At 37.3% G+C, this 23,502-nt stretch overlaps 1 protein-coding gene across 1 annotated transcript; it reads left to right on the top strand.

The window, feature by feature from the left end:
- Window positions 1-218: 218 nt before the first annotated feature.
- slc3a1 (solute carrier family 3 member 1) lies at window positions 219-23,400 on the top strand. The gene is given in 13 exon segments (XM_056470676.1): window positions 219-907; window positions 3,432-3,514; window positions 3,516-3,612; window positions 6,455-6,586; window positions 6,589-6,596; window positions 9,548-9,604; window positions 9,606-9,674; window positions 13,730-13,849; window positions 18,330-18,454; window positions 18,535-18,736; window positions 19,754-19,930; window positions 22,560-22,685; window positions 22,765-23,400. Coding segments are annotated over 13 exon segments (2,019 nt in total). The 5' UTR covers window positions 219-510; the 3' UTR covers window positions 23,191-23,400.
- Window positions 23,401-23,502: the final 102 nt, after the last annotated feature.

Here is a 23,502-nt window from a genome sequence, read left to right as displayed (position 1 = left end):
CTTAAATGGTTTGTTGCAATCGGTTTCCTCAAATGGTTTGAGTTACCTTAACTTTTTGGGTTTTACAGCATAAATTAATAAAGGGACTAAACCGAAAATAAAATGAATGAATGAGTACATCCTAATAGTACACCAGATTCCTTCAAACACATTTGTCATATAGTGAAAATCTCTTTATTTTAGCTTCCGAACTAACTGATCATTTCTAACAGTCACTTTTAGAGGGCTGTGACAATCCTGTGTAAATGTATACTGTTGTCAGCAACACTGAAACCTTGTAAACTGTTTCAGTAAAAGCTATGATGAGTTACCTTTTCAATAATATGTAGCCAAGGCAGTGTGTGATTGGCTTTGCTAATCTCCACCACATTCCTCTGGGTGGGGGTTTATTGTGTGTGTGGGAGAGAGAGGGATGGAGACTGAATGACTATTGTGCACTATGAACCTGTGAATGCCTCTGTTTAACAGGACTCCGACTGTTTCTGTTCTCACAAGGAGCGCTGAAGAAATATGAGTATGAGCAGAAGTACCAACATCGATGCGGTGGAGCTGCAAGAAGGCATCCAGAACGCAGCCTTTCAGGAGGATGATGATGATAATGGTGATATTGTGTGTATTCAGCGGGTCTCCAGCCAGCCAGAGGAGAGCGAATACACGCAGATCAAGCCGTATGCTGGGATGCCTAAAGAGGTGCTGATGTTGTACTCCAACAGGCCCTGCTATCGGATCCCTCGCGAGGTCATCTTCTGGCTGGTCATCGCCTGCACTCTGGCTCTCATTGCGATGACTGCGGCTATTGTGGCACTGTCGCCTCGGTGCATGAGCTGGTGGCAGCTGTCGCCCGTCTATCAGGTTTACCCACGCTCATTTAAAGACTCAAATGCTGATGGGGTTGGAGATCTAAGAGGTATGTTTTAATTATGGAGAGACTCCAAAAAGCTTTAAATAAAGATATTTAAATATGATTAGTGGTTAGTTATTTTTCATATGTCGCTTGCTTCTTTTATATGTCTATTTAGCTTTTATTTACTTAAATTCTGGTTCCTGAAGTTTCAGTCACTATTAGGCATGGGCCAGTATAAGATTCCGACAGTATGATAACCTTGGATGAAAATATCACGGTATCATGGTATTATGATTATTGCCTTGATGCATTTCTTTTTTAAGTTCTTTTCAAATGTCTGGGTAAAAACAAAATTTCCCCCATTGAAAACAATATATTTAATTTTTAAGAAACATTTAAAATATTTTGGACCAGTAACTTTTGATGACGAGGTTCTTTTCCTGCTGCGGGTTCTGTTGCTCTAAAAATGAAATAAAATAGTTTTAAAAAACATGTAAAATGGCGGTTTTAAAACCTTGACTTTTCGAAACCGCGGTAAACCTTGGAACCGGTTATCGCCCCATGCATGGTGACTATATGTATTTTGCCGAAGCAGCATTTCTGTTTCAATATGCATGTTTTTCAGGAAGAAACACACTGATTAATATTTTTTGTATTATGTACTTGGTATTACGTATTAATTGGTATTAAGATGCCCCCAAAACATATGCAAATTGGCAATTAATTATGTGGCATACTTAATTGCAGTTAGGTGTCTAGTCAAAAGTTTTTAAATATTATGTTTTTGAATATGTATATTATCTATTATTTATTATAATACTTTTATCTAAAAAATAATTGTTTTAGATAAAATTAATTAATTGTTGTTATGCATTTTATATTAAATAATGCCCCCAAAACATGAATTCAATTAATTATTTTATTTTAATTTTGGCTTTAGTTCAGTAATGTAAGTAATGATTAAGTTTAAAATTATATATATAGACCACTTCAATGTGGTGATATCATTGGCCTATGAACATTTCCAGATTGTTATCAAACTGTAACAAGAGGTAATTTAATCATAACTTAATGTTAAAACAGCTGTCATAACATTATCCAAGATGGCGCCGACAATGAGATATGCCTTTATATATATATATATATATAATGTGTATATAGATATGTGTATTTATTATCTTTTTTCTTGTAGCATATACTTAGTTTTAAAATACTACATCCATTTAGCAATAAACATTATTTTGTGCATGTTTACGGAAAATTCTATAATAAGGAAATGTGTCTCTAGTCCTAGATAGACATAATATAATTGAGAACTTTTGTGTATGGTTTGGATTGTTTTATTAGTGTCATTTCGGACCCTATACATACAGTGCTCAGCATATACAAGTACATCCCTCACAAATCTCTCTTTTAAATTAATATTTTTAATAGGAAGCTATACAACATTATATTTGTGCATATACATTAGATTAGTCAGTACTGAAGACAAATCTGGAGCTTATCTAGCAAAATAACTTACGATAACGGTCCAAAAACTAGTACACCCAAATTTATGTTATAGAAAAATATTAAATACAAATTTATAAAAGAGGAAAAATCAAGAGAATCAAAAAATTAAACAAATTAGTTGAAATTTTGTAGGTTGTAATTTCTTTTTTGCAATATTTAGCTTGAATTTAATTCTATCTTTTAATTTCTAAAGATGTTCTGTGACTTAAGTATTATTTTAATAAATATATCTGTTTAATAAATCTGTTTTGTTTAAATGCACCAAAAAACATTGCCTATGTTCATTGAGAGATGGATAATAATATTCATTTTCAAAATGGGGTGTACTCGGTTATGCTGAGCAGTGTATAGTGTACATAGTATGAATGCTAGTTCTATATTTACATTTCTTTTCCACATGTAAATACTAGCAACTATACTAACTGGCTAAATGACTAGTTACTAAACCGATGTAGTAACCTGATATGAATTATTACTGTCTTAGGTGGTGGATACTGTAAAAGTAAGCGTAATCATGTAATAAAAATAATACTTTCAGTTGTTTTAAAGATTATGTATAAGAAAATGAGCCTAAATCAAAAACAACAAGGACTAAAGTCTTGCTTAATAACTGAGCCAAGCTGTAGTGATATTTGAGAAGTGAGTGTATCTTGGAGAGACGTGTATCTTGGTTGATGGCTTGGACAGACACACAAAAGCCATGTTTTCCGTTCATAATGGCTCTGTATTGCTGTATATTTAGTTTCATGCAAGTGGAGGAGGTTATTTAATTGCTCTTATATAATGGCTGTAATTGGCTCTACACATGCCATGATGAGATTTTACTGTGGTACATTACAGGGCTGTTAGTGTTTTACTTTAAAACATGTTCATCACAAAGCAAACACTGTGGATAGGTCAAAAACATGCTTATCTTCTACATGCAGTATAATAAATGATCGCATGTAGATATCAAAAGATTGAGATGATAAAAGTGGGGTTGGTCAAGATAATATCAGTGTGGGTTGTTGAGCGTCAGATCAAAGGTGCACAAATGTGTAGCTAATGTTTTTATAATTCAATGTTTTGACTCTAGGAATTAAGGAGAAACTGGGTCATTTCGAGTACCTGAACATTAAGGCGATCTGGATCAGTCCTTTCTACAAGTCTCCTATGAGGGGACTTTGGATACGATGTGGAGGATTTCAGAGATGTTGACCCTCTTTTTGGAACAATGGAAGACTTTGATGACCTCTTGACTAGCATGCACGATAAAGGTGAATGTGCATTAATATGCATAAATGATAAATAGCTATGTTTCCATCCAAAGACGCGCAAAACTGGAATATTGCATAAAATGTTTGCGAATAAAGCAGTGTTTCCATCCAATCAAAGAGAACCAAAATCGTCACTTTCAGATAAACCGGCACCAAATATCAATATAAAATTAATTTTGCGTGATAGTAGGTGGTGTAACGGATCACGATTGATAAGTGTAGGTGCACAATTAAAAGATTGGGATCCACGCAACATAAATTATAAATGATGATGATTTGCATATGTTTGTTATTCCTTCCATGTGCTGCATTCAAATCTGCGCTTGATCGAGTGAGATTTAGTTTTTGCACTTTTCAGTTTGTTACAAAGTTAAAAAGAATCAAATAGCACAGAAGTACGGGCATAACACTTTGTTATTAAAACATAAACACAGATAAAAGATTCAAATCACAGATAAAGATTCAAATCCCTGTTAATTGCTACTTGACGCTGTTGATAGTTGTAGCAGGTACACTGTTTATCCAATAGGTGGCGACAAACAAACTATCAAAAATATGTCACTGAATAGTTAGTCAAAATGATACATCTATTTATGAAACATGAAGTTTTATGAGTGAATTATTGAATCAATACTTGGAAATGAGACTGTGTTGTACAAGATTATAATGTTAGATTGTTGTTGGGGCTTCTTATCTTCAGGCGGCATTGATAACCGTTGTTCGAGTATAACCCTTAGATTGAGATGATCACAAAATATTTTTAAATCTCTGCATTTGCGTGTTTTCCAGTTGCATTTGTAGTGTATCGTCTGCCTATAATTCTATTAAAGCTTCGTTTCTTCCGATGTCCACTCTTCCCACTCATCTTGGAATTGTCTATCGCGACACGTCAATCAAATTATACGTCATCAAACAGCGGTTCACTTCTGTATTTGGTTCAATTGAATTCCTATCAGAAGCGAACCTCACCCCAGACCATCTCTTTCAGGTGGACTCGGGTACGGTTCATGGTTCATGGGTGCACACCCGAGTTCAGAAGACACATTCACACTAGCTAAATGTACCATACTTTGACGTCAAATGAACCCGGGTGTGGACCAAAAATTGCTAGTGTGAAAACACCCCTCTACATTTAGCGTTATCAGCAACAGTACGAAGATCCTTTTTTCACAGTCATTTTTACCTTTTTTTTATTCAGCTGGTTATTTCTTTATTTTAATTTTTATTTTAAAAAAAGTAGGCAGTGCTGTCGCCTCACAGCAAGAAGGTCGCTGGTTCGAGCCTCGGCTGGGTCAGTTGGCATTTCTGTGTGGAGTTTGCATGTTCTCCCCGTGTTAGCGTGGGTTTCCTCTGGGTGCTCTGGTTTCCCCCACAATCCAAAGACATGCGCTATAGGTGAATTGGATAGGCCTAAATTGTCTGTATTGAATGAGTATGTATTGAATGAGTGTATGGATGTTTCCCAGACATGGGTTTGCAGCTGGAAGGGCATCCGCTGTGTAAAACATGTGCTGGATAAGTTGGCAGTTCATTCCGCTGTTCTGTTTGTTAAACCAAAAGTTTCTTGCAGTGCTGTTTTGTAATAAATGGAAAGCAAATTACATTTGTTGCATCCTTTTTTGCTTATCCGAAAAATGATCCTATCCATGACTCAAAACCACAGTGTGATCCAAAACATGAGATTTGGGATCCGTTACACCACTACTGGATAGAAGAAACCACTGTGGGTCTTTTTTTTTCCCGTATATAACAAATTACCTAAGCCTCAGAAGAATGCGGTGAAATCCATTGAATGGAGTTGCGAGACTACTCTTTGGGACAGTTTAGGGGGGGGTAATAATACCAAACCACTTTGACATACTACTTTAGCTAGGGGATTTTAGGATGACCAAATTAACATTTGACCAGTCTAGTGGTTTATCTATTAATGGCATCTTATCCTGCCTATATTTGTTAATTCATGATCTGTTAAAACAAAACACAGGACTTTTGATGCGCATGCTGGAGTTTAATCTGTAAATGTGTTTCCATCTTAGTAGATCAGTGATTGTACGCCTACTTTTTTGAGAGGGTTCTGGATGCAGACCTGGTGCAGCGCAATCTGAGTTGTGGAGAGGGGTCTGGATGCAGACCTGGTGCAGTGCAATCTGAGTTGTGGAGAGGGGTCCTGGATGCAGACCTGGTGCAGTGCGATCTGAGCTGCATCCAATGCTTTTTAATGCACTCACCTAACCCCACCCCTAACCCTATCCATTACAGTGACGTCACTCACTCCATTGAGTGCATTGTGTCTGACATTGCATCGCTGAGTGATGCAATCTCCGCTTGCATCATAACGGCAGCATCCAGATACTATTGGAGTTGTCCAATGCTTTTTAATGTGCTCACCTAACCCTATCCTTCACAGTGACGTCACTAGCTCCACTGAGTGCATTACATCTGACATTGCATTACTAACATAAGCAGTTTTCAACTTGCATCATCAAGGCTGCATTCCAGATGCTATTGACTTTTTGTTATGCAGATTATCAAAATGTACGTGCACCTTGCATTTCCATCAAGCGCTTATTATGCAATATTTCAAAATCTGCTAAACATGGATGGAAAAATAGCTACTGCTATTTCAATCAACATTGTTGCCAACCAATAACTGACAAACTTTTCCAGTCATCATTTGCTCGCTGCATTTATGGCTAAGTTTGAATTTTAGCATGTTATGAGCTTCATGAATAACATGATTGTTAATCATTAACGTTCCAAGCTTTTTACAATGTATAACCCTGTTATTGTAATGTCATGACACAATAAAACACTCTGCTTGATACAGCTTTTTTTGACCCAGGTTTAAAGCTGATCATGGACTACATCCCGAACCACACCAGTGACAAGCACATCTGGTTTCAGCTTAGCCGTAATTCCGTAGAGCCCTACACAGACTATTACATCTGGGTTAACTGCACAGCAGATAAACCTCCAACAACTGGGTACGAATGTCCATTCACACACTGCAAAGAAATCAGTAAATAGTGACACTTGCTTTACTGTTATCTACATGCATATTGAATTTTATGCAGGGTATCTGAAGATTTCTAAGAGTCATAGTTAGGATTTTTAAAGATATTTTTATACCAGACTGGAGGGCGTTTCCCAAACAATGACGTAACTCGCAGCTGAACTATCATAGTATGATGCATCGTTAGGAAAGAACAATGTAGTGACGAGTGTTTCCCAAAACCTGTAGTTTCTCTGTCGCAATACCATCATTTGAACCACGCTAGTTATAACATAAACCAGCCATAATGATGCTCCAAACAGGGTGGTAACAACTTCTTCAGAGAAGAACCCCATAATTTATCTGTGCAAATTATATTGTTTTACACAAACGCATTAAAAAAAAAATCCAATATTAGTGTAAGGGCCCATCTATTTTCCTATGACGGAACTAACAGCATGGGTGAAGGGTAAATGCATGTAAGCCTTTTAGCACATGTGAAAAGAAATATTTTATTCATTAAGATTATTTTAATTTGTTTCCAACTCCGAATTTTAATCTGACTCCAATTTATAATAATTTTAGATTTATCTAATTCATGCTGATCACCTTATAGGTTGTGATTCGGTCTAATTTAGATTGATTAACCTAATAAATCCTTATTCTCAAGTAATGGTTCATCGTTTACCCGAAGTCGCTTAGAGTCAGTATGCTGGCCAGTTACATCTGCTCACGGACACATCCTCGCCAAGTTCCGATTCTTAGCCGATAGCTAATTTCCTTAAGTAATAATAGGCTGCCCCATGCTTGCTCATACTTAAAGGAAGTTTGATTTAGCCCCCTAGATTATATCATACTAAGTCAGTGATTGTCAGAAATCATCAGGTCTCTAATGCTGTGCCCATGCTCCATCCATTGATCCTGAATGTATGACAAATCCTGGTCGTAGGCTGCGGAACATCAGCCTAAACAATCTACTAGATTTAAATGATTTTAGGAGATATTAGAGTTAAACAAGAATTTTACATTTATTTGTCAGGCAAAGATTTTTCCATTCCAATTCACATAACTAAACAAAATAAGCCAATCAAGATTGTACAACATCAATTACTTCGAAGATACATTTAAGTTAGAGATTAATACCTGACCGTTGTAGAAATACATTGCAGCATATAAGTCCTGATGCAGAGCTCAGAGACTCACAAACTGCATTGGGGTATCCTGCCTACAGAATCCCACAGACACTTCTGCACCCTTTGCCTAAATACTCAAATCATCATAAATTCAAGACAATAAAAGCTTCACCAAGACCCTTGCCTGGTCATGAGTTGATGTAAAGGACCATTTTCCCTGGAGTGGAGCATCTGGCAAAGATTTTATCAAAGTCAAAACCCAAATTAACTGATATAAGGGAGATTGTAAAATATTACATTGAAATTAGGACCACTTTACCAATCACACAGAGACATTTAAATGACACCAAACATGAATATAAAGCCACAAGATACACCATATTAAAAACTTGGACATTCTGTGTGGAATGTGAGTGAGCTGCTCTGGTGGAGAAGGGTAAAGTCCAGGGCAAAGACGGGGGCTCAGGATGCAATGATCGAGACAACCCGAACAAACTGGTTTTCTAGCTGATCTTCTACTCAGATTAGAAAGTTTATTGTTTTAGTGCTTGACCATTCTCGTGGTCTTTCTCGTGTGGAGCTCCATAACCGTTTTCAGGGTTTAATATTATGGAGAGATATAGCCATCCTTACATTAGTTTTGGTAAAACATGCACTTGTTTTCCATATTATTGAAATATGTAAATGGCACATATAGGGCCTGTGTTTCCTTTACAAATATTATTGAGAACATTACATATTCTATTCTAAAACATAAAATCACTTACAAAAGCTAACATATATTCTAATATCATATATAAATAAATAAATAATGAGGTTATTTATTAAGAAATTAAATTTATTATTTATTATTTATTAGAAAATGAAGAAAATCCTATTTTAATAATAATATTAATAATGATGATGATTATTATTAAGTAGGATATTGTTTATTTACTTTTTTGAAAAGTCTATTTTACAACAATTGACACATGCAAACCACTGCAGAAATTTTCTCACCAACAGGCCCATGTCATATACCGTACAGATACTTAATAAATAACCTACTATAAATTAAAAAGCATTAACGTATGTTATAATTTTTGTTTTCACAAGCTTTGGAGACATAAGGTAAATTCTGCTTTTAATAATAGGTCACCTATAGATTTCGTCATGAGCCACGGCTGTGTTCAAAATGACATCAACGTTTTCAAAGTGCACTACGAAGGGAGCACAATTGTAAACGTGAAGATCGCTAAAACTGAACTGTAAAATAGTTTAAAAGCAAATTACACCTAAGAGAGATGACTTTAAGGCTTTTTTAAAAAATAAATCCAAGTTTAAATGTTAGAATGTTAAAAATAAATAGGGCATAAGGGGGATAACTGGGAATAGAACACTACCAGGAACTATGTTTCTAACTACAGCTCCTGAGGTGTAGTTGCAAGCATACACGTTTGCGATATAGTTTGCGAATGTTCATTGGAACAATGGATTTGGGAAACACTAAATCAACGAACTATGTTTGAAACGACAGAACTTGTGACCTTAGTTGGCTAACGATGGTTTTCGGAAACGCACCCCAGAATGAGATTTAAGACTAATTAAGACCTTATTTTTATACTAAAGAATTTAAGACTTAAGGATTCACGGACATCCTGTTCTGGTTCAACATCAGTGCCATTTCTATATGTTTGTCCACAAATTTAATAAATGATCCAATACTGTATGTTCTGCACATTTTGTTATGGTTATTGAGTTCATTAAACTGATTATCAACATGCAACCGGTAGCTTCTGGTTGACAAGTCTCAAATTATTTAATTTGTCAGGTGAGTGTTTTCGGGAATTCCACATGGGAGTATGATGAAGTACGGCAGCAGTGCTATTTTCCATCAGTTCCTCAAGGAACAGCCAGACCTGAACTATCGTAACCCCCTGGTCTTACAGGAGATGACGGTAAGATTTGGCTAATCATTATGACTATAAACCATGCCTTTTGTGGTTACACAACTTTTTAAAAATATCAGGTGCCAGAGTGTTGTATAGTGTATGGTGTTCAGTCAATCATTGTACACTTAGGAACTGGTAGTTCTGTAGTTGATGTGTGAGATCAGCCTACTCTGAAGTAGTAGATCATTTTGTTCTTTCAAAATAATTCCCAGTTCCTGTGGTGTGAGCAGTAGTTATAAGAACTATGAAAATGGTCCTATGAGACTTTTATGCTGTTCTTACATTAATACAGTATGACGGATAATAAGCATTGGTATTATCAATAAAAACAAGATGTTACCTGCAGCACTGAAGATGAACATGAGGTTCCAAAAGGTTGGGTTTTGCAGTGATGCCACAGAAGAACGATTTTAGATTCCACAAAAAATGTAAATCATTCCTAAAACGATGGATTGTGTCCAAAATGTCACATTGTCAAGATGCATAAAGAGTAGATAACACAGTAGATAGGTCACTTATAAACCAAGCAACACTGAGAGAGATATCTGAGTGGTAAAATTTGTCACATTCAATCTCCCAATTGATCCAATTCCTATTGGAATAACCCACTAAATTTCATAATGCAATCTAATGTGTACAAACCTATACTTTATTGGAGCCATATTTTCAATAGTGAACTTTTAGGCCTTGTTATCCTTTGTATTAGATGCATGTTGTGAATTTGATCACAACTGAACTTTACTAAAATACAAGTGCAATTGAAGTCTTTCTATGTTTTTAACTTACTCATGTTTGACCACTTGCAGAGGCAGTTGAAAATGGATGGTGGTATAACTGCTCAAGTGGTTGAATGTGTTTAAACAGCCACAAAATGGGCTGACCTTGTTTTGAATGTACATCTTATCCAAGAGGGTTTTAGACCACCTGGAAATGACGTCATCACCAATCTAAACACTATAGTTTTTTAAAAAATTATTATATAAAGAGATCTAATACGTTTTTTGACTGGTTAAACTGTCCTGTTCTGCAGTTGGTAAAAGCGTAACTCCTGGGTAACCAAAAGTTATGCATTTGCAGAAAGTTAGAGAGGATTCAAAAATTTTCATTTGCACAGGACGTTGAAATCCTGTTCTAGTGAGGAAAAACACCAGGTATAGATGAGATGCATTACCATCTGCTATTGAGTTCAAACGCGTCTCTTGTAAACACTTGTGTTGGAAATATTTCCAATGTTGATCGTAATCTACCTGTTTTTGTACAATACCTTTTTTCGTTTCACTTTCAAACTTTCATTTCACTCAAATGTGTTTTACATTTTTTTTACAACTATATTTACCATCATCCACTCATGTTTGGATTGACAAATCTTCAACCACTTACCTAGGGCTGGGTCATGGGGACAGTATTCTCAGACAAGAAACCCAGACTTCCTTCTCCCCAAACAATGTCTTCAGCTTCTCAGCGGGGATCTCGAGGTGTTCACAAGCCAGTTACGTGCCAATTAACATATTTATACCACGCCATAAAAGTATGTACTTTGAGTGTGTAACAGAAGAGTATGCAATCTTGGGGACATACAATACTACTTCTTCGTTAACAGATCGTTGTGTTGCTTAGTTAAGAGCCCTGTTAATCATCCACACATCATCCACAATTTTTTCATATTTAATTTTCCTACCTTGTTGGAGAAGCAGCAGCAGGTTTAATCTTCCATCCATGAGTCTTTCATGCAGAGAAATCTCCTCAGGTCTTTGGATAATTCTGCATTCAGATGTTGATGTCCAAACACGTCTTTATATAAGTTCCGTTACTGTTATTGTAGATGAAATGTACACAAAAAATGTGATTAAAACATTTTCCAGTTGGCAAGATATTAATTAACAGTCATACAAACATCTTTACCGAAGTCTCTCTACTTGATGGTTAAACTTGCGTGTCCGTCATGTTTGTATTTTATTACACTTATCACCCGCATTTGTAGTTCTAATCAAATTCACGTGTAACACGCAATGTATTGTGGGCAATATCAGCGGTTAGAGTATAGATGGTTCTACACTAAAATTTTACTGGAAATAATAAACCATCTGGGAATCTTTAGCATAGTCTTTTCAACATACTACGATTTGGGACAATTCTACAGGGTGGGCCATTTCTGTGGATACACCTTAATAAAATGGGAATGGTTGGTGATATTAACGTCCTGTTTGTGGCACATTAGTGTATGTGAGGGGGCTCATGAAAGAATAAAGTTACTTTAAAAACCAAGCACACCATTGTTTTTCTTGTGAAATTCCCAATAAGTTTGATGTGTCACATGACCATCCTCCTATTGAAAAAACAAATGTTGGATCTAAGATGGCCAACTTCAAAATGGCCACCATGATCACCACCCATCTTGAAAAGTTTGCCCCTCACATATACTAATGTGCCTCAAACAGAATGTTAATATCACCAACATTTCCCATTTTATTAAGGCGTATCCATATAAATGGCCCACCCTGTATTTTCAAATACTATTTAGGACGGACAGTATGCAAATTGGGATGCAACTGTCATCCCTCTAGCGTGCCCTGGGGTCTTTCCCCTGGGCCTCCTCCCGATGGGACAAGCCTGGAACACCTCCCTGGGTAGGTGTCCAGGAGCCAACCCGAAACAAATGCCCAAGCCACCTTAAATGGTTTCTCTCGATGTGAAGGAGCAACAGTTTCTGCTCCAAGCTCCCCACGCAGTATCTTAAGGGTGTGCCCTGCCACCTTGAAAAGGAAACACATTTCAGTCGCTTGTATCTGAGATCTTGTTCTTTTGGTCATGACCCAAAGCACATGACGATAGTCGAGAGCCCTACAATATGAGCCAAAAAAGTTTACGTTGAACCGCAGTGACCAGCACTGCTTTAGTGTGCTAGTTTCACTCTCCATGCAGCTATAGTCATAGCACAATGTGAAGTGGCTTTCATACCAGACGCGGAAATCTCTGTGCTATGAACCCATTCAGTTTTATAGAAACATTTAATTGCTGGTTTGTTGTTGCACTGATCAAAACACAAGAGCAGCAGAGCATGAAAGGACACGATCAAGGTTCAGAATAGCTTAATTTTCCATGCTGGCTGCGCCCAAAACCGCCTATTACTCAGTAGGTACTGCATCTGAATTTAAAACGTACTACTCTGCCCGTTAGAATAGTATGTTTCTAAACGTATGAATATGAGCACTATGAATGGAATTCGGACCTACTACATCCACCGTTTTGTCGTAGTCACGTGACCTACAGTACCTGCGTCTGTTGCGTCACTTCACTCCCATTCATGAATTCTCTAATGGGGCATCATAGGATAGTGAAAGGTGCATGGGATGCACACTTCAGAATCTCGCCGAAAGTAGTAGGGTCATCTGGGTACTTCTCGCATTTTCGAATTCTATGAATTTGGACATACTACTCGGCTCGCATACTGATTTTAGAGTACTATATAGTATGGAAGTATGTGGTTTAGGACGCAGCCTCTGTGTTTATTCCGTTCATAAACCTATACACTTCTCTATGCATGAACCACACACTGTCCAGAAAAAGCTAAGTCACATGAATAATGTGTCGCCACTGACAAGACATTTTTTGTTTCTGAAAAGCGATACTGTGCAGTCACAGCAACGCTGGTAATATTATGCCTCTCAACTCGTTCACTGTAGATAAAATGTGATTATTTTATGGACTTGTGTTTTTTAAAATTAGTATAATTTAAGTTAAGTCTTGCAAAAATATATTATTGAATAAAATAATGAATAATTATTACAAAGCATTTTTGTTTTAGTTTTCAGCCAAGTGCATGCAGGAAATTCTATTTCTGCCCAGAAATTCAGTCCCTCCCTAACATAACCCATCTTGATTCCAGGTGTAAACTCCTGCCAAAATGATGTTCAATCTTTTAAATAACATGTAGCAGAAACATTAGCCTTGAAGCTCTTTAACAAAAAGGCCCTTCATGCAGATCTGCGATTCACCATAGCATATCGTGTTTCACCACAACAGGGACCTCTTTGATCTTCGTTTTTATGTCTGTGTAACAGGACGTAATCCACTTCTGGCTGAAGAAAGGGGTGGACGGGTTTCGCATGGACGCTGTGAAGCACATGCTGGAGGCCACGCATTTGAGAGACGAACCTCAGGTTGACCCTGAGCAAGATCCAGTAAGACAATCATATTTCCTCACAAAAACACTGCATTACACACTGACGTACTGAAACATTCATACAAAAGTAATCATTTGATATCATTCAGGGGTGTTTTTCATTGTTCTCACTATGCCATTTAGGGATTACTAGTGCATATTTCTCTGGATTTACTGGCAAGTCATTATGATTATCCTAATTCTAGATGATTTCAAAGTCATTGTAGATTTAGCGAAGGCAGTTGAATGACTCTGTTGTCTTTATGGCCATTTTCCTTGGACACATTCTCATATCTCTTTGGTGCTTGTTGGCACTAACTATCTAGGAATTTATAGGATAATAATAATACATTTTATTTAAAGGCGCCTTCTGGCAGCACAAGGATAACGGTACAATAAAACAGAAGCAATAAAACAACAACAGAAATAATATAAAAGTATACGCAACAATAGGTCAGATACAATAAAGTATTAAAAGCCACCTTAAATGTTTTGAATAATGTAAGACAGTCTATGTTTTCTGACGGCAGGTGGTAGGGACTTCCAAGCCGGGGGGGCAGGATCAACAAAGTTGAAATTTTCTCAATTGTGAAATGATGGCGATTACTGTTGAAAACTGGTTTTTAACATATTTTGTCCCTCATTTTGTAAGAATGCCATGAAATATTTATTAATTTGATACACCAGAGGAAGTATTTGTGATTTTCAAACAGATATAACACAAAATCTAAATAAAAAGTTTACAATCTTGTGTCTAGCATACCCTGGGTCTTTCCCTGGGCCTCCTCCGATGGGACAAGCCTGGAACACCTCCCTGGGTAGGCGTCCAGGAGCCAACCCGAAACAAATACCCAAGCACCTTAAATGGTTTCTCTCGATGTCAAGGAGCAACAGTTCTGCTCCAAGCTCCCCACGCAGTATCTTAAGGGTGTGCCCTGCCACCTTGAAAGGAAACACATTTCAGGTCGCCTTGTATCTGAGATCTTCTTATCTTTTGGTCATGACCCAAAGCACATGACGATCGTCGAGAGCCCTACAATATGAGCCAAAAAAGTTTACGTTGAACCGCAGTGACCAGCACTGCTTTAGTGTGCTAGTTTCACTCTCCATTGCATGCTATAGTCATTGCACAATGTGAAGTGGCTTTCATATCAGACGTGGAAATCTCTGCGCTATGAAACCCATTCAGTTTATAGAAACATTTAATTGCTGGTTTGTTGTTGCACTGATCAAAACACAGAGCAGCAGAGCATGAAAGCCACGATCAAGGTTCAGAATAGCTCAATTTTCCATGCTGGCTGCGCCCGAAACCGCCTATTAGTAGGTACTGCATTTGAATTTAAATGTACTACATCGGTCCGTTAGAATAGTATGTTCTAAACAGTATGAATATGAGCACTATGAATGGAATTCGGACGTACTACATCCACCGTTTTGTCATAGTCACGTGACCTACAGTACCTGCGTCTGTTGCGTCACTTCACTCCCATTCATGAATTCTCTAATGGGGCATCATAGGATAGTGAAAGGTGCATAGGATGCACACTTCAGAATCTCGCCGAAAGTAGTAGGTCATCTGGGTACTTCTCGCATTTTCGAATTCTATGAATTCGGACATACTACTCGGCTCGCATACTGATTTTAGAGTACTATATAGTATGGAAGTATGTGGTTTAGAACCCAAAGTCGTGTTTCATCTCTCATCATCAAACAATATTAAATTAATTATGGTATAAGGACTTTATCTTTAATTGAATAAATAAATAAATAACGCAAAACTTGAAACTGTTGTGGTAAAGTCAACTTATCTGCTGCGGTTGAATGTCAGCGGTTCATCCCCCAGGTGCAGCCAGAATAGCATAACCGTAAAACATCTATTTAGCGCATGCTTAAAGGGTGAAGGGCAGTGAATCAGCAATGTCGGTGGCGCCAATCCATCCACAATAATTTAGTCGCTGCATTTTATTTATTTATTGAAATATTGTGAATTTATGTAAGTACAGCAAAATCATATTGGGGTGGCAACAGGAGCAATAAATAAATACAATTAATTATTAAAAGCCACCTAAATAAGTGAGTTTTGAGTCTTGTTTTGAATAATGTAAGAGAGTCTATGTTTCTGATGGCAGGTGGTAGTGAGTTCCAAGCCGGGGGCAGGATAAACAAGTTTTCTCAATTGTTAAATGATGGCGATTACTGTTGAAAACTGGTTTTAACAAATTTTGTCCCTCATTTTGTAAGATTGCCATGAAATATTTATTAATTTAATACACCAGAGGATGTATCTAAGGCAAAAGGTGTTCCTAATAGATGTAAAGAAATGTGCAGCTTGTTAAATTTTCAAATTAATTCACTACAAAAATATGTATCAATTGAGTTTAGTGGTCTTTAAAAATACAACTACAATGCATCCGGAAAGTATTGATAGTGCTTCACTTTTTCCACATTTCTTTGTTACAGCCTTATTCCAAAATGGATTAAATTCATTTATTTCCTCAAATTTCTACACATAATATCCCATAATAACAATGTGAAAAAAGAGTTTTTGAAATTGTTGCAAATTTATTAAAAATAAAAAACCTGAACATAAGTATTCACAGCCTTTGCAGTGAAGCTCTAATATGAGCTCAAGTACATTCTGTTTCCACTGATCATTCTTGAGATGTTTCAGCAGCCTAATTGGAGTTCACCTTTGGTAAATTCAGTTGATTGGACATGATTTGAAAAGGCATACACCTGTCTATATAAGGTCCCAGGGTTGACGGTGCATGTCAAAGCACAAACCAAGCATGAAGACAAAGGAATTGTCTGTAGACCTCTGAGACAGGATTGTCTCGAGGCACAAGGCTGGGGAAGGTTACAGAAACATTTCTGCTGCTCTGAAAGTTCCAATAAGCACAGTGGCCTCCATCATCCATAAGTGGAAGATGTTTGGAACCATCAGGACTCTTCCTAGAACTGGCCGGCCGTCTAAGCTGAGTGATCAGGGAGAATGGCCTTAGTTAGGGAGGTGATCAACAACCCGATGATCACTCTGTCTTAGCGCCAGCATTCTTCTGTGGAGAGAGGAGAACCTTACAGTAGGACAACTATCTGTGCAAAAATCCACCAATCAGGCCTGTATGGTAGAGTGGCCAGACGGAAACCCCTCGTTACCTGGAATTTGCCAAAAGGCATCTGAAGGACTTTCAGACCATAAGAAACAAAATTCTCTGGTCTGATGAGACTAAAATTTAACTCTTTGGAGTGAATGCCAGGCACCACTCATCACCAGCATGGTGATGGCAGCATCATGCTGTGGGGATGTTTTTCAGCAGCAGGAACTGGAAGACTAGTCAGGATAGAGGGAAAGATGAATGCAGCAATGTACAGAGACATCCTGAATGAAAACCTGCTTCAGAGTGCTCTTGACCTCAGACATGGCGACAGTTTATCTTCCAGCAGGACAATGACCCAAAGCACACCGCCAAAATATTAATAGAGTGGCTTCACAACAACTCTGTGAATGTCCTTGAGTGGCCCAGCCAGAGCCCAGAACTAAATCCTATTGAACATCTCTGGAGAGATCTGAAAATGGCTGTACACCATCGCTTCCCATCCAACCTGATAGAGCTTGAGAGGTACTGCAAAGAGGAATGGGCAAAAATTCCTAAAGACAGGTGTGCCAAGCTTGTGGCATCATATTTAAAAAGTCTTGAGACTGTAATTGCTGCCAAAGGTGCATCAACAAAGTATTGAGCAAAGGCTGTGAATACTTATGTACATGTGATTTTTCTGCTTTTTTATTTTTAATAAATTTGCAACAATTTCAAAAAATTTAAGACATTGTCATTATGGGTTATTGTGTGTAAAATTTTAAGGAAATATATGAATGTAATCCATTTTGAAATAAGGCTATTACATAAAACAAATTGGAAAAAGTGAAGCGCTATGAATACTTTCCGGATGCACTTGTATACTGTTGTATTACTGTTGTTAGTAGACGGACATAATGCATTCAATTCTGTTAGATTTTTCTTCATTTCTTTTTATTCTTCTTCACCTTGTTTTAAATTTTTTTATGTTGTAAAAACTTTTCTTAAGAAAGGTTTAAATAGACTGCTGTTCATAAATTTAAGCTTTGTTTAAAAAAATAAATAAATAATAATAATAAAAAAAACACTTTTTGACACCTAGTTTTACTTTATACATTGCTGGTTCCAAAATTATCTGAACATGAAAAATGTTTGTAAAATATTGTTCATAATCAGAAGTAAAGTAAATGTATTTTGAATGTCCTTAATCTCTCTCAAAGTTTCCTTCCATTTTTTTAGGAAGCATCTAAAAAATGCTGTTTTTAGATTTTTTTATTTATGTATTCAAATGCTAGTTAATAAAAAACCACGTTAAAAACAAATCTTTTGAAAGTTATATCTAACTTAATTCTTAATAAAATAAAAGTGGTGATCCTTTAGTGTGTGCAGCGTGACTAAAATGTAATACATTCCTTCTTTGTTCAGTCGACAGTGGACACCGAGTTTGAGCTGTTTCATGACTACACATACACACAAGCAGGACTCCATGAGATTCTGACAGACTGGAGGATACAGATGGACACCTACAGCCGAGAGCCTGGCCGATACAGGTCTTTCCACTTCACCCACTTCTACACTAAACATCTCTGTGCTTCTGTCACAATAACAACTCCCTTTTTTCCCCACGCAGGTTTATGGTGACAGAATGTTACGACTATGAAGAGATCGATAAAACCATGAGGTACTACGGGACAAACTACGCCAAAGAAAGCGACTTCCCGTTTAACTTCTATCTACTTTACCTTCCTGACCTTCTGTCTGGAAATCATGCCAAAGGCCTAGTTGACTTATGGATGTCGAACATGCCGAAAGGAAAATGGCCAAACTGGGTGGTAAGGGACCAGATGCTTGTCTGTTTATTAAGAATCACATTGTTTTACATTAAAACCTCCAGTGGGTAAAATTTTAATATAGTTAAAATGTATGATGTCACTGCATTATCTTCACAAAGTTATGTCTAGAGTCATTAATTAAAGTCATCAACTATGTTGTTGAGCCAACTGAAGAAACAACATTCACCCAGGATATCAATCATCCATCACAGGGCTCACGAAATCACTAGCCCAACAAATCTGATTGAAAAGTATGTTGTGTGTTAACATACACTACCTGACAAAAGTCTTGTCATCGATCCCAGTTGTAAGAGAAACAAACAATAACTTGACTTCTAGTTGATCATTTGGAAAAGTGGCAGAAGGTAGATTTTTCCAATGTTGAACTGCGTCTCAATCATCATGAATACTGCAGAAGACCTACTGGAACCCACATGGACCCAAGATTCTCATAGAAATCAGTCAAGTTTGGTAAAGGAAAAATCATGGTTTGTGGTTACAGTCAGTATGGGGGGTGCGAGAGATCTGCTGAGTGGATGGCAACATCAACAGCCTGAGGCACCAATACATTTGTGCTGTCCATTACATTACAAACCACAGGAGAGGGTCAATTCTTCAGCAGGATAGCGCTTCTGCTCATACTTCAGTCTCCACATCAAAGTTCCTGAAAGCAAAGAAGGTCAAAGTGCTCCAGGATTGGCCAGCCCAGTCACCAGACATGAACATTATTGAACATGTCTGGGGTAAGATGGAGGAGGAGGCATTGAAGATGAATCCAAAGAATCTTGATAACCTCTAGGAGCTTTGTCAGATAGTACTAAAACTCAAATGTGTCACTTCAGAATAATTAAATGGGGAAAAAAGTAATTTTTAAAAATGTTTTTTTTAAAAACCCACCCCCAAACCCCCCTGCACCTTTTCTAAAATGATTTTGAATTGTAAAATATAAAGTTTCAAATGCATTTTCTTTGGTTTGTTCCTTGAACTAATAAATCTGTGTCTGTTTGTCATCAACAGGTAGGAAACCATGATAAGCCGCGTATTGGCTCAAGTGCTGGTAAGGAATATGTGCGCGCTATAAACATGCTGCTGCTCACACTGCCTGGAACTCCCACAACATACTATGGAGAAGAGATCGGCATGGTGGATGTCAACATATCTGTCATTCAGGATCCCGCTGGACAGTATGATCCAGTAAGTTAAAGATGAGTGTTTGACTGATTTTATAATAATAGTTAAATTAGTTACTAAAGCCATAAAACAAAAATTTACAGCATTTAAATGAATGAAAAAAAAAAAACTAACTGAATGGGGAAACATTATATATATATATATATATATATATACAGTGCATCTGAAAAGTATTCATAGCTCTTCACTTTTTCCACATTTCTTTGTTAAAGCCTTATTCCAAAATGGATTAAATTCATTTATTTCCTCAAATTTCTACACATAATATCCCATAATAACAATGTGAAAAGATTTTTTGAAATTGTTGCAAATTTATTAAAAATAAAAAACCTGACAAATCTCATGTAAATAAGTATTCACAGCCTTTGCAGTGAAGCTCTAAATTGAGCTCAAGTACATTCAGTTTCCACTGATCATTCTTGAGATGTTACAGCAGCTTAATTGGAGTTCACCTTTGGTAAATTCAGTTGATTGGACATGATTTGAAAAGGCATACACCTGTCTATATAAGGTCCCAGGGTTGACAGTGCATGTCAAAGCACAAACCAAGCATGAAGACAAAGCAATTGTCTGTAGACCTTCGACACAGGATTGTCTCGAGGCACAAGGCTGGGGAAGGTTACAGAAACATTTCTGCTGCTCTGAAAGTTCTGAGCACAGTGGCCTCCATCATCCGTAAGTGGAAGATGTTTGGAACTATCAGGACTCTTCCTAGAGCTGGCCGGCCTTCTAAGCTGAGTGATCGGGGGAGAAGGGCCTTAGTCAAGTAGTTGATCAATAACCCGATGGTCACACTGTCTGAGCTCCAGCATTCTTCTTGGGAGAGAGGAGAACCTTACAGAAAGACAACCATCTGTGCAGAAATCCACCAATCAGGTCTGTATGGTAGAGTGGCCAGACGGAAGCCACACCCTGCCAGGAATTTGCCAAAAGGCATCTGAAGGACTCTCAGACCATAAGAGACAAAATTCTCTGGTCTGATGAGACTAAAATTGAACTCATTGGAGTGAATGCCAGGCGTTATGTAGGAGAGAACCAGGCACCGTTCATCACCAGGCTAATACCATCCCTACAGTGAAGCATGGTTGGTAACAGCATCATGCTAAGGGGATGTTTTTTAGCAGCAGGAACTGGAAGACTAGTCAGGATAGAGGGAAAGATGAATGCAGCAATGTACAGAGACAACCTGAATGAAAACCTGCTTCAGAATGCTCTTGACCTCAGACTGGGGCGATGGTTCATCTTCCAGCAGGACAATGACCAAAATATTAATGGAGTGGCTCGGTGAATACTATTCTTGAGTGGCCCAGCCAGAGCCCAGACCTAAATTCTATTGAAAATCTCTGGAGAGATATGAAAATGGCTGTACACCATCGCTTCCCATCCAACCTGATACTGCAAAGTGGAATGGGCAAACATTTCCAAAGACAGGTGTGCCAAGCTTGTGGCATCATACTCAAAAAGACTTGAGGCTGTAATTGCTGCCAAAGGTGCATCAACATAGTATTGAGCAAAGTCTGTGAATACTTATGTACATGTGATTTTTTTTATTTTTAATAAATTTGCAACAATTTCAAAAACTCTTTTTTCACATTGTTATTATGGGGTATTGTGCATAGAATTTAGTGGAAGTAAATGAATTTAATCCATTTTGGAATCAGGCTGTAACATAATTAATGTGGAAAAAATGAAGAGCTATGAATACTTTCTGTAAGCACTGTATATAAATACATTATAAATATACATGCATACAGTGAGTATTGAAAGTATATAGACCCCATTAAATTTTTCCTTTGTTATATTGCAGCCATTTGCTAAAATCATTTCAGTTTGTTTACTTCAATGTACACACAGCACCCCATATTGACAGAAAAACACAGAATTGTTGACATATTTGCAGATTTATTAAAAAAGAAAAACTGAAATAGCACATTGTCCTAAGTATTCAGGCATTTTTCTCAGTATTTAGTAGAAGCACACTTTTGGTCTAAAACAGTTATGAGCAGTTTTGGGAAAGATGCCATACGTTTTTTACACCTGGATTTGGGGATCCTCTGCCATTCCTCTTTGCAGATCCTCTCCAGTTCTATGAGGTTGGATGGTAAACGCTGGTGGACAGCTATTTTTAGGTCTCTCTAGAGATGCTCAATTGGGTTTAAATCAGGGCTCTGGCTTGGCCATACAATTTGGTACCCACTGTATTTTTTTGATTAGCCCTCCTGAATTATTAGTCCACCTGTATATTTTTCCCTCAATCTCTGTTTAATGGGGAGAAGTTTTTTTCAACACATTTTTAAACCTAATAGTTTTAATAAATAATTTCTAATAACTGATTTATTTTATTTTTGTTATGATGACAGTAAATAATATTTTACTAGATATTTAAAAACTCTTGTAGTTGCATGAATTAATTTTTTTACATTTTAGTTTGATTTAAAACTAAAATAAATAGAAATAATATGTCTGATTTGTGATTTTTCTTCAGGATTCTGTTTTAAAAGAACATTTATCACGTTTATTTGAAACCGAAACCAATTTTTTGTATCGCTTTTACTGCGTTATCGTATTTATCGTTATCGTTTTGTCTCGTATTTACTGCGTTATCTTGTCTTTTGCATTAACTAACATCCAGAGCAAGAGTCGGGACCCGCAGCGAACACCAATGCAGTGGAATAATGAGCTCAATGCTGGTTTTAGCGAGAGTCTGAATGGCACATGGCTGGACATTGCTTCTGACTACAGAACGGTCAATGTGGAGGTACAGTACACTCATTTACACCACCATATCAACAACAACAAATTAGAGAATCATCTCATCCAGACGATTTTGTCTTCAGGTTCAGCAGGACGATACAAGCTCCACCATTTCCCAGTACCGAGCTCTGAGTTTGCTCAGAAGTTCCAATATGATACTGTCCCGAGGCTGGTTCTGCTACGTTTGGAGTGATGTCAATGTGTTCGCTTATTTGCGCGAGCTGGACGGACTCAATAAAGGCTTCCTGGTGGTTCTAAACTTCGGCAAGGACACAACAACAGACCTGTCTTCAGTTAAAGAGTTGCCAGACTCCCTCACTCTGCATTTAAGTACAGTGTCAATAAGCCAGACCAAGTTCCCTAAATCAAGAATCCCAACATCTCAAGGGCAGGGTTTGCTTCTGGAGTATTCCAGCAGTCAGAAGTTTCACCCCAACCATCAATCTCAGTGCTATGTGTCTGAGAAAGCCTGCTACCTACCCGCACTAGATATCCTTTACCAGTGTTGAGGATTATTTTTAGCAACCAGACCGACACAGTTAATCTATAAAGGTTATCTCTCCTGGGTTTATCTTTCTGTGCTAGTCCTGTCCACTTTAAAATAGCATTGCTACAAAATGGTGACTCCAAATGTTTTTTTTTTCTGAATTGCTTTGATAATGTCTCAATTTTGTTTAGTGTTATCTAATAAAATAAATATTAAGTGATAAAGGCTATCAATTCTTTCTTTTTCTGTCATATCGTTTGTATTCAGTGTAAACTTTATGTTCAGAAATATTTGCAAAGTCACACTTGTTTTTCCTCAAATGACCAGATAACAT

Source organism: Danio aesculapii, chromosome 13 (assembly GCF_903798145.1).
Source record: "Danio aesculapii chromosome 13, fDanAes4.1, whole genome shotgun sequence".
Classification (NCBI taxonomy): Eukaryota; Metazoa; Chordata; class Actinopteri; order Cypriniformes; family Danionidae; genus Danio; species Danio aesculapii.
This window is presented reverse-complemented; position numbering and strand designations above follow the sequence as displayed.